The sequence below is a fragment of the Epinephelus lanceolatus genome, chromosome 3 (assembly GCF_041903045.1).
Source record: "Epinephelus lanceolatus isolate andai-2023 chromosome 3, ASM4190304v1, whole genome shotgun sequence".
Taxonomy (NCBI): domain Eukaryota; kingdom Metazoa; phylum Chordata; class Actinopteri; order Perciformes; family Serranidae; genus Epinephelus; species Epinephelus lanceolatus.
In genome coordinates this window covers 14,424,271-14,437,618 of record NC_135736.1, presented here as the reverse complement: position 1 = coordinate 14,437,618, position 13,348 = coordinate 14,424,271, and the positions used below count along the sequence as shown (strand labels likewise).

The 13,348-nt window shown below is 40.8% G+C and overlaps 1 protein-coding gene across 1 annotated transcript in view; it reads right to left on the bottom strand.

Moving 5' to 3' along the window:
* cygb2 (cytoglobin 2) overlaps positions 1–13,348 on the bottom strand; it is a 33,602-nt gene that overhangs the window by 6,026 nt on the left and 14,228 nt on the right. The window contains exon 2 of the mRNA XM_033625270.2: positions 3,942–4,173. Coding sequence (XP_033481161.1) covers positions 3,942–4,173 — 232 coding nt within the window. The remainder of the gene's footprint in view (positions 1–3,941; positions 4,174–13,348) is intronic.

Below are 13,348 nucleotides of genomic sequence, written 5' to 3'. Positions count from 1 at the left end.
TGGAAGGGAGACAGTAATGTAAAGTGAGAGCAGAGCGGTGGGAATAAAAAAAAATCTAATTCGCAGAAAAGTGGGCGAGGCAGGTGAGAATTGAAAAAATAAAGCATGAAAGTGGTGGGTGGACAGGCAATACAAAGGAAATGAAAATGACAGAGTAGAAAGGACAACACAGGTGGGGAGTGGAAAAGTACTTAAGGACAGCAAAAATAAAGAGTGAAATGTACATTTACATTTGGTAAATGAGCAGTGGCGTTGGAGACAGAACTGGGGACGTGTGGAAATGGTCTGACAATTGAGAGAAGAGAGTAAATTGAATTTTGGCAACAATGTTCTTAACATAAGGTCAGTTTACTCAGTGCGTCTGAGGCTTTCGGCCACATCTCATGGCCTTCCTTGGGTTAAGTCAATTTTATTTGAACAGTACATTTCATACTCAGGTAAACACAATGTGCTTTACAGTTAAACATAGAAAACAATTAAACCATGAGATATAAAACGTGAAAAATACCTCACATAAATAAAATAACTGGTCAGCAAACCAAAGAGTGCGCACACTCACAATTAGTTAGCACCTACAGACAACAGGCACACACATACGCAAACACACACACACACAGACTAATTACCATATGCCTTAGAGAAAAGCAAAGGTTGTGAAGGTTGAGGTAACTGTGCAGTTGTTTGTAGTCAAGTTTTTCAAGGATTTTACTAATAAGGAAGGTTGGAGATCGGCCTATCGTTGCAAGTCATGGATGGGTCCTGATTGCTTCTTCCGTAGTGGATGAAGTTGCCACTTTTTAGGCTCTTCATGGCCTGACTCCAGATTACATTTCAGACCTGTTCGTCCCTTATGAACCTCTGGCAGGGGTCTTCTGCTTGTCCCAGAGTCCAGACTTAAGACCAAAGAGGACAGAGCTTTTGCCACCAGGGCCCCGAGGCTCTGGAGTGACCTGTCTGAGGATATAAGGCTGTCTGAGTTACTGGCTTTTAGTCTTTAGTCTTAGCTTTTTAGTCTCTCCTAAAAACATACCTCTGTCGGAAAGCATATCCTGACTTTATCTGAGCTGTCTGTTTATTTCATTACCATCTTATTGATGTTATTTCCCATTTATTGTCTTGATTTTAGCTTTGGCCTTCTTTTTTAATCTCTTACTAGATGACATTTTATGACATGTTAATAGTTTTATTCTCCTTGTGTTTTAATTGGGTTTGGTTTTATTGTACAGCACTTTGTAACTTTGTTTGAAAGGTGCTATATAAATACATTTTAAAGTCTAATTATTATTACTATAAATAATCCTGCAGGGCTAAAATGCCCAACTATACAAAAGAAAAAAACATGTTTACAGCCTGGTACAAAAAACAGTTTTGGTCTCTGTAGCTACACTAGACAAAGGGTGAGTTTTTATAAAACTCACCTGTTTATGTGCTATTAAGGCTAAAAGGTAAATAAAGGTAATTAAAGACGTGGCCGCTTTGAGTGACAGCTGGGTGCCGCCTGTTAACACGTTGCTACCATGACACCAACATTGATTAGGTAACGTAACCATGGTGTAACCCCAGATTCACTGAGTATGTAGGCATAGTTATAGCTGTCACTATTTATGTGTGTTTTCAGTTATTGAAAGTTAATTGTAAGGTTATGATTGCCTAAATGTCTTGTTTAGCATTTAGTTGAACTAAAACACTCTTAGGAGTCAGATGATTAGGGTTTTTTTTCCCATAAAGGATGTACTGTTTAGTTTTAACAGTTGCAACATCCCCTATACGACCACCTGTTATCATGTCAACAACATACCATACTTAGGTTGATAACAACCATCTCCATGGCAACTGATCTACACGTGCTAAGAAAGGCTATGAGATGCAGCTGAAAGCTGCAGAAATGCCTATAGGTTGTACTTTGTATTCAAAATTCAACTATTTTGAAGCATTAAGCTTAATGAATGACATGTTCAGAAACTGCTGCAGACTTTATGCATGTCATGAGGATACAGTTAAATTTATTATTTACATTATTTATGATCTTTATCATTATTTATATATTTTACTTCTTAAAATCCAAAAGGTATTCAACTTCATAATGACATAAAATAAAAAAGACCTCACATTTGAGAAGCTTTAAACAGCCTAAATGTTTGGCATTTTTCATGATAAACCACTTGAAATGATTCACTAATGTGTCATGTCACCACAAAAATATTAAATGTCAACCTAGGAGGTTCACTCTTGTATATGTGGTTAAGAGCAAAGGGAATACACAGTGGGGGTAATCAATTTGATTATTTATCCACAAAGTGATCAATTAAACCTTAAAACACATTCTAAAGGCAGTCGGAAGCCAGTGGAGGGATGCTGAAATAGCGGTAATGTGTCCTCTTCACAGCTGCCTTTATGAACCAACTGCAGATGACATTCAAAGACTCGAACGGAGGAAGCATATGCTTCCCCTCTTCAGTCAGATGAAGAGGGAATCATATTTAACAATCATAGAGTTTCACATTGAAAACTATGCAACCATATGGTAGACATTAAACACTGGATTTTAACATTTTTTATGACACATATTCTGATTCCGTCTTTTTCTGCCTTCACAGGTAGTCAACACGGATAGCTCTGGCCATGAAATAAAACATTAATAACTTTGCTTATTTACTTTTTTGCATGTCGTTACCACTTGGGCTGCTCTATTGTTCTTTGTAGATTTCTGAGTATTCATTTGTATACCTGAAGAGTAACTTATATTAAAATCTTGTGCTTGCTGTTGCAGGTCTTAAGTGCAACACACACCGCCGCCAGCGCGGCGCTGTGGCCGTCAAGTGCCGCCCCCCAACACACACTGGCAGCGGCGCACAGTGGCACCGTCGACGTGTATTTCCCACCCCAGCCCGCTAGGTGGCTGTACCTACACTAGTTGCCAACGGTTGCCAACTGCTAGTAACGGAAGAAGAAGAGGAAAAACTTTGAGGCAACAACAACTTGGATTTCACGGGTGAGTTTCTTATCAAAGTCGTCTTATAAAAAATTTGAAACAACCGGAGTTGATACTACGGCGGCCGGGACGTACATAAAAGGCTTTTCTCGCAGTGCCGCCATGAGCACTGGCCGCGCTGGAAATAGGGCAGTGGGCTGAAGCAGAGCGGCGCGGCGCATTGGCCGGTGCCAGTGTGGGTTGGTTCATAGAATATAATGGAGGCGGGCATTTTGACGCGTGGCGTATGGCGGCGGTGTGTGTTGCACTTTACAGCTGTTAACGGAGCACACTTCTGACCACACCCTGCATCACTGATGTGGTGCAATAGAATTTGCACTTTTCACCCTGATATTACTGTAAGTTTAAATAGGCAAGGTAATTTCCTGAATCATTTCTTGAATTTACATCATATGGACATCTCTGATTGAGAAAACCCGTGGAGGCTGGGGGTGAAATATGTGGTCTGCCCCAAAAAAGTCTGCATACACTCTATTTGAAGTATCATTTTTAGACTTGGTATAGAACAAGACATCATCAGCTTCATTACAGCTTGATGTACTTTTGTCCACAAGTGCAAACAAGTAATAGCTGCATATGAGACATAAAAAACAGATAAGCGCAAAACAGGAATGCCATTTTTTGGCCTGAGTAAATTTAAATGGGCAGAGGATTCACCTGTGGGATTAGATTGCTAATGAAAACATTTCTTTGGGGTGTTAATGGGATACTTTGATAATTCAAGGGGCTGCTGAAGCAAGAAAATACCTCCACTGTGCCACTTAACCAGGAAGTAGCACACTCGACAATCATGTTTCAGGACACAGTCTTTTTTGTTTCGTGGGTACATAAATCAAAACTATAGAGCAACACATCTCCTAGCAATGAAACAACACCCCTGTGGCAATGAACCTTATCGGATTGTTGAAAGCAATTCTGGGAAGTATAGGAAAGTACTCATTGAAGTTACCTTGAAGTACATGGGTTCCACCTTGTGTTTAATAGCATGGGCCTTTCCCACCAGGGCCAGCACTGCTGATACCTTCTCTGGGTCATGGAGGTTCTCCACCACAGTATTGATGGCATTCATCACCCTGCGGGCATGGTGTCGAAGCTGGCTGCTTCGCTCCATCTCCTCTGGATCGTCCATGTCCTGGAACTGGCTGAAGTACTGTTTGGCCGATGGGAAGTTGACAAAGAACCTAAAGAGGCAAATACATTTAAGATAACTGTAAAGAAATCTAAAAACAAAACAATAAAAGGAAATTAGATATTTCATAGTCACATTAGCATCATAACTATGGATGGCAATGTTGGTTGGTTGGTTGGTTGCCCAACCACTTCGGTCTAGGCTAAAATATTTTCAACAAATATTGGATGCATTGGATGGAGCTTTGTACCGATTCCTGGTTCCCAGAGGATCATTCCTGAGGAGTTTGGGTATCCCTTTAGCTTTTTCTCTATCACGATGAGGTTGATATTTGTGTTTTTTGAGAGAAATGTCCTGCTCTCACCAACTTTGGTACATGCATTCCTGTTCTCATCAGGATAGATTTTAAGAACTGACCTCCTGACTTTTATCTAGCGCTATCATTGGATCAAAACTTAAAGACCAGTGTGGAGGATTAGTGGCATCTAGCTGTGAGGTTGCAGATAGGTTACCAACTCAAGCTTCTCTCTTCTCCAAGCATGTAGCTACTGTAGAACATCATGGCGGACTTCCTGGGAGAGGACCCACTCCGTATGTAGACATAAACAGCTAATTCTTAGGTAACAAAAACACAATGATTGCTATTTTCAGGCGATAATAAAGTCATGAAAACAAATTTATGGACATTCCCATCAGCCCCAGTTGTACTTTGAGATTAGCGCTAATAAGCAGATTTAGCAAGCTAGATGGTGGCGCTTGCAGTAACAGCAGTGGCTCAGCTCTCTGTGTAATTTCATTGTACATTTTGTGTAATGACAATAAAGATTCATTCATTCATTCATTCAAGCTAACATGCTACAATAACATAAGGCATTTCCCGACCAAATACTTCTGGGGACTATCTGAGAGGAACTTCCTGCTGGGGAGCTCACCCAAGAGCTACATCTCTCAAGGGCTTTCTTTCTTGTTGCATTCACACCACCATTGAGAGCACTGAAGTAATGTACTGTAAGTCAGCTGGTGGTTGGTATAGCAACGGCACTTTGGCTTTGGCTTGTATTTCCACTGTCACATAGTATATGCTATGAGTTTTCTTCCATTTTGTTTCATTACAAGCTGTTATTTGTTTTGTGTTGTCTGTTGTGTACTCGGCTAACGGGTTTTTTTTTGTTTGTTTGGTTGGTTTTTTAAATAGCAATGGTCTGTGCTGCATTGGCCATGTTCAACCAGTCACAATTATGACGTCTGGACCAATCATGATACTGTTATGTTACATATGATTCCAGGAGCTAAAACAAAATCTCTTATAACAGCTTTCAGAGAACTGCAATGGTTCTTGGTTCTTACAATGTGGACACAACAAAAGTATTTTGTATTTTTTTTAAATACACTTGCGTTTTCATAGGAACTCTTAAGGTTCTGCATGTTAGATGCATACAGTCTTTTTCAAAATGAACCTAGAATGTTTGTAAAACACTGTGTATTTACATTCATTTCATTGTGCAACAAACACACATGATTAGGTTTAGGCAACAAAAGCATGTGGTTAGGTTTAGCAAGAAGAACACAATGGTGTGGCTCTGCATTTATACGGGAAATGAACACTGGCCTCCTGGGCAAAAGTCCAGTGATGTTGGACCTATCCATCACCCCTCCTCTCACAGCCTGCATTCTGCTCCCCTGCTCTCCCAGTGTTTTTCCACTCTACCTGCCAGCCACTCCCACCTGATCACCCCACTGCTCTCACCTGCCTTCACAGCTGCAGCTCATCAGCCAGTCAGCATGGTTTTAAGCCTCTCCAGCACACACACTCTTTGCCAGATTGTTCTTCACCCACATGCAAAACTTTCCAGCACTTCTTACCTGCCTGATCTCCTGTGTGGGCTCTGAGCCTGAGGAGCAAACTGTTACCTGAATATCTTCATCAGCTCAAGTTCCTGTTTACTCTGTGTTTAAATAAAGGTCATTGTGCCTGTGTGCTGCATCTGGGTCCAACACATACATATTACACCTCCTGCCACCCTATATAGACTTTACAGGTCATTAACTACGTTGTTGTCCGGAGAGGTTTCAAACTGACACTGTCCGGTTGTGTTATTAACTTAGGCCGCCCGATGGTGTATCAAGGATGCCTGTTTTCTGTCAATGTCTGACTTGCAGGCTGTATTTGACGACTTGAACGGGTCGGACCATGTTAAAAGCAACACAAGTGGCAATTTGGGCCACACAACTTTTTCCTCTCTTTGTTTGCTCTAACAACCAAGGTGATGGAGATGCAGGACAAGAAATGCATATTAGCGTTCAGTTCTTGTCAGTAACACCACACCACACCGTGGTATAGCTCTCCAGGCCATTAATTATGAAACAAAACAAAAAAAGGCATCATTACAATAGCAAGACAAGTCATTTGATGTTGTCTGTGAACACCAGTGAGGTAGGAGGACAAGATGCTGTTGAGGAGGAACAATTCAAGTAACAACAGAAGTGAGGACAATATTTTTTGGATGATACACAGTATGGCTTGTCTTCTTCTTGCCTTAACATTTGGCCTCATTTATCAACACTGTCTGCACATAAATCAATACACTCTACTTTTAAACTGAAAGTTAGGATTTAGCAATATAACTCTCATAACCTCATAAATTTGCAAGTCACAGATAACATCAAATCCAAGGTATGAATCAATTGGCCTGACAGTCTGGCTGATGAGAGGGCCCGGGATGATGGTACATTATGATGCAATATGGCTTGCCACACCGGACACACTGAGATGCTGAGCACACAGCCACCTATTGACCGGTGGCTGCATCTATTGTCTGACTCTCCAGAAATGACAGATAAAAAGAAAAACATACTTTTTTTCAGACAATTAAAAAAAAGTTGAAATGCATGGCAAGATTCACTTAACTAAGGCCACCAAACAAAACACTCCTTCTTCTATTGATGATAATATTATGCCACCAATATAACACAATTCAAATAATAGTTTCTCTATGGTTTTTGTTTGCCTTTTCCTTCTCTGGTTTGCAGTGAAGACAGGTTAAAAAAATGAGTGGAGGACTTGTGAGCAGAGGGAAAATGCTCCTGCTGTGTGTAATTTTCAGTTTTGTATTGCTTTTTGTAAGAATTTTACACAGAATCTAAGAAGAAAGACAAGATCTACAATCCTGAATACCGATTAGAGAGGGCGTGGAGCATTACAACTACAAGCACATTACACAAACAAAAAAGACATCTTCGCTTAAGCTTGTTGTTACAATTCATTCCTGAATTGTTGTTGGCCATAAATCCAAGAAGACAGCTATGACATCTATTCAGTTTAACTGCAACAAATCCCATCAGAGGAGCATAATAAAGCCAGTGGAAATCCATCATAACGAGAACCATGTATGCATCGCAACATTTGACCAAAGCCTCTGGGCGCTCATGCTTGAAAAGTAGGAATTTACCAAAGAAACAAAGGGCCCGAGGCTGTAAAGTCATTCTCTTTGCAATTTCATAACACTCATTATCAAAACACGACCATCAGTCAGCCTGCAAATGATATCCCAAGGACTTTAAATGCACAAATGTCATAAATTCTTATCAATCCCTTGTGATTTTCTTTATTAGTGAGTATGTTTTTGACTAAAATGCAATTCAAACACACACACACACACACATGCTTTTTCATGTCTGTAAAGTGTGTAATCCACCTCTGCACCATCAGTGTGACAGGAAGTGCCTGGCAGAATCCTTAACAGTGCAGTAGTGCTGATGAGGCCCTGATAGTTAAGATTGAGTGTAATTAGATGCAGGTGTGCTGAGATTGGTGTTTAATTTTCGAGCATGTCTGGTGCTGTTTATGCCAGTGGATCAACCTGAAAGACACCCACTGGTGGCACAGTTTTAAGCAGATTAAAAAGCTGTATATTTTTTCCTCTCCAGAATGTCCTTCTCATGTATAAATACAGTTACTTTACTGAAATTTACTGAGAGGCACAGGATGATTGTTTGCCTTCTTGCACAAATCTAATCAAACCAAGCTTTAATCAGTGACTACGTTTACATGCACGCTAATATTCCACTGTTATTACGGATATGACAATATTCTGAAGTTGATAGGGTCCATGTAAACAGCATATTTTGTTTGGTTTTTTTGAAGTAGGCTTTTTTGAAATGGAGCATTTTCCGATGTGGGATAAGCCGTCATTATCAAGTTTCAGGAGCATTCTTTGGGCATGTATACAGCGCATTTGGATTATGTGCCTTGCCTGTTTACAGTCAGCTCTGTGCATTGTCATGGATGCATTATACACAAACCAACTAACCAACAGTTTGCAAAGCCAAGGTAGAGACGCATGCCCGACAGAAAAGCCCACATTTGTGGTTGGAAGAAAAAACACACCTACGTTTAAACATTATAAGAGACTTAGATATAAACAGGTGTTTGGATATGCGCAAATATTGCAACACCAACCTTTTCAAGAAGGTGGTTGAAGGAATGAAAGAGGGAGGCTGTGTTTGCACATGTCAAACAAGTCCGCCATTGGTGGAAAACTTGATGCATTAGTAGTAAAATGGCACAAGTGACTCCAACTGTTCCATTCTTCTATATTTTGAGGTAACAAACGACATTTTAAGGCATATCATTCTAAGTATGCACGGTTGCATGTACACAGGAATATTAGTATGATAATAATTTTCCTTAGCCGAATAAACAGCTTAAAGCAACCCTTACCTTTCTGGAAATTTTACACTTTTCTTTGTTTAGGTTAAAATGTTATTAATAAGCTGATGGCACACTAAAATGTAAGTGAATTCCACCAGAGATGAAAACTCATCATTATACCATTCTCATAGAAAACTCTGACCAATCATTGCATTCGGACCAAATGCAATGATTGGTCGAAGTTTTCTCCTGTCCTGTCTGTCTTCCCCATGTGGAGGCCTCCGACAGACGTAACCACTCGCGTAACATCCCCCCCACACCCTCCACCCCTGAGTCTGTGAGACAGCAAATATGCTAGAAACAGGGAGGCTTGTGGGTATAAACTAGTAACAGGGACGCTTGTGGATATAAACTAGTAACCTGAGATGACCATGGTTTCGCCTGGAGCTGTCCCGAAGGGAAGATGCCGGCAGCGCTGTGACAGGACGCAGGAGCGGGGGAGCGTGGAGGGGTTAGCTCTATGCTAACAGCTAAACCCGTCAAACCAGCTGTTCCCAGCAGGCTTCTGGCGAACTTCCGCTCGCTGGACACGAAATGATTACATCCGACAACGGAGATCCACTAACTGAAGAGTGAGGGACTGTTGCGTCCTTGTGTTCACTGAGACATGGATGAATGGTAACATATAAGACGCCAGTATTGAGCTAAGGAGGCTAACGCTACATATAGAGCAGACAGGGAGGCTGCATCATCTGGTAAGCTCCGTGGTGTGCTGTGATGTGTATGTCTTATATTTTGCACAAATTGTTTTTAAATGTTATCTTTTTGCTTGGGGTATGCAAAATGTTCATTTTTTTGTGCTGCGCATAAAAATGACAAAGAAGTTCAGTTCAGTTCATAATGTTATATATGACAACACAGCACCCAGTTGCTAATGGCTAACGTTAGCCTACTGTAGCGTAGCCTCTGAAACATTAACGTTATCTTCCTTGTGTGTTTCCACTTACTAGTAACGTTAACGCTACTATCTAACGTTAGAACTGTAACCTTATTCTAAAACCCATCAGTCATCACTGAATCCGGTTGAGTTTTAAAACTCCGGGGTTGCATTTGTAACGTTACACTCGCCCTCCTCTTCCGTGTATCTAACGTTTCCATGACAACGCCTACTTCTATCATAGATGTAATGAGGACGTAATGGAGGAGGGGGGAGTAGGCCGATGGAGGGAGGTGGAGTTGCAGGAGGAGGAGGATGGGACTTTGGAGGGAGGCGGGAGTTGTGGATGTTCAAATTTTTTCTAAGTGCTGTGTGAAATGCAAGAAAGTTAAGAGTTGCTTTAATAGTAATATTGTCTTTTTCGGAATAAGGGCAACAAACAACATTTTTGTGCATGGAAATGTAATCGGTGACCACTGATGTCAGCAGCGCACATATATTTGATCTGTTTATATAAAACCATGTGTTACTGCACCCTTTACCTTCACCTGACTGTAAAAGAAGAGGACATAGCTTCCATGTGGTCAGCCATTGGTTTGTGGACTACTGTTTTAAAGCCTGGAGTTTGGCATGTTGGCCGACCCCATCCTTTTCTTTGGAGCCAGAAGTGACCATATTTGGATGAGAAGGTAAGAAGGTATATATCATGCCGTAGTGGAGAACACTTGAAAGTAGTAACTGAGACCATAAACTCATTAGCAAAATGTTTTCTGAGGTAATAACTCAAGTGAGAAGTAGGGTCATTTTCTCGTTGCAACCAGTACAGTCACCCCCTGCTGGCCAGTAGAAGGAATGCAGGTTCAAGGCACTTCTGCATTGGCTTCACTTTTCAGACCCAGTGATGAACTCTTTATTCAGACCAGTACCATGTTGGTGGTCTCAGAACTGAAATAAAACAAGGTCTGACAAAGTAGTATATTGTCCTGACTTCTTTGTAAAAATTAAATCAGATGCTTATTCTGACATGTAACCGACATGTAAAATTGCCAACATATTTACGTAACAATGCCCATGTTTGAATGGGGTTTAAATGACATGATGGTTTAGTTTGTTCTTTGTTGTTAACAGTATATTTACCACCTTTTCTTTTGCAGTCCATCAAATATTGACAAGACTAGGGCCCCTATCATATGAATTGAAACTGTAACGATTTGAATGAAGACTGTACTTTGACACAGTGGGGATGTCACAGGGTTGCAGCAAAACAAAGCATATAGCCCTCAAAAATTAGTTGAAACAGGCTTAACTCTTGCTACAAGGCATCTAGAAAGGCACTGCACTGGCCGATCATATACATACAAGCACATATTCCGGGTAGATTAGTTTGCAACGTGAATGCCATTTTTCTACTTTTGACGTCACATTCATCCCAGCAAAAGAGAAAGTAGATGCCACCATGATATTCTTCCAGAGTTGTTAAAGCTTTTCTGTGAGTGTTGCAATCCACTGGGCAATGTTTTGGTGTCTGATAAGCCTTTGAACACAATAATCTGTTACTCTAACTGGACTTCTTATTACGATATTTCACGAATACTTAAAACAACCACTATCAACAAAGGCACAGCAGTGCTTTGAGCTAAATGGTAGCATCAGCATACTAACATTCTTACAGTGACAATGCTAACATGCTTATGTTTCGCAGGTATAATTTTAGCCACGTTCACTGTTTTAGTTGAGCATGTTAGCATGCTAACAGTTGCTAATTACAAAACAAACAAACCACAAAGCAAAGCCTAGGCTGATGGGAATGTTGTTAGTTTGGCAGGTCATAAACCAAAGTAGACAATTTTGACCTGATGATGGTGCTAAGTCAGAGGACCACCAAAGTCAGTAGAATTAATCCTCTGGAGACCATGATCTGTACCAAATTTCATGGCAATCTATCCAAAGCCTAATTGTGGATACAGTTCAGTCTGAACCAAAGTGGTGAACTAAGCGACATTGCCTTCCCTAAAGCCATGCTGCTAGTATGGTTTAAAGTGAACCCCGGTATAGTTTGCTTATGAGATAGTACGTAAAAATCAAATGAAGCTCTAGTGGAGGACCAGTCGGGAAGACAACACTTTTGCATGCTTAGGTTTGTAATTTATTTCTCATAGCATTTGTCATTCACTCCTCACATGTACGCTTACTCCTAATTTCTTGTCAAGGCTGTCAAATGAGACATTAGCTGATCTGTCATCTTACTGCCTCTTGTTTTAAATATGATTCTCTTTCTGCCTGTAGTTCTTCACGCAACAGTTGTGTGCACCCTTCACCTTCACATCACTGCATAGACTTCACAGATTCATCAGCCTTATCATCCATCAGTCTCAGAGTCATCAGCCACCACCACCAGCGTCTGGACTCCATGGGGGATTTATGCCCCTCGATTACAAATCTCCTTCTGGAGTCCAAGCACTAAAGACTTTCTGTAAACCTTAATCATCACATCATCAGTTAATATGCAAACCTATAATCTGTATTAAACAATTATTTTTACTCAATTCACCTGTCTCTCCTGATTGAGATTTAAGTGGTATAGCTAACCTGTCCTGACATCATCTCACAAACCTAGGAGACAGTCTCATCTGTTGTTTAACAGAGAAAATGACGGGCCCTTCCCAAGCTTTAACTCAGGGCTTTTCAAAACTCATGGAAGACTTGTGATGTGGGAGAAAATGAAGTCTACCCAATGTGTACAACGAGAGCTATTTTAGGTGCAGATGTAGTAAATTCTATTCTTAAACCACCCTGGTGGATGTAAGAGGAGAGATAAACAAAGACAATGTAAATTGTCTGCTGGAATACTTGTTAAGAAGATTTGTTTTGATTCAGGGGTTTGAGAGTTTTCATCACAGCCGACTGCGAGCTCGCAGCAGCTCAGTAAGGGAGAGGAAAGAGGGGATGCAAAAGCTATAAGAAAGTTTCCACGAGTTTAGCTAAAAGCGTATGAGAAAAATTTCACAGATTAAGTACTGTCTGTTTTCACAATGCAAAGTATAACTGACCTTTACACATTTACAGGCATACAGACAAACACTGACTGAAAAACAGATGGATTTACACATAAACACACACACACACGCACGCACACACACACACACACACACACACACACACACACACACACACACACTTTTGCTCTGACCCACTTTAAATCTTGTCAGTGCTCCAGCTGACTAGAATTGCTAGTACAGTTACTTCCCAGTTGGAGTTTGGCCCTCGGCAGCCCCGCTACACTACATCCCCCAGATCCTGTGTCATGCTAGACCTACAAAGACTCGGCTTGCCTATAGCACTCTGAGCTTGGCTCTACCAGCTGTCATGATAAATACACAGTCTTTTCCTCGGTGTCAGGAATAATACGGACTGTCTAGTAGCTCTTGTTTTCCTCAGACAAACATGAAAGTTAACTGCAGTGCTTTAAGAAAGAGAGTGCGGCTCTGATGTTTTCTTTGAAGACAAAAGAATTTCTCTTCTTGTGCCAGTCTTCTTGTGTTTGAATGATAAATGTTTAAACCCCTGTAGCCAAGGAATGGTTTACAGTACATTAAAAGAATATGCAACAGGCACCGAAAACCTTTTTTTGATCCAGTT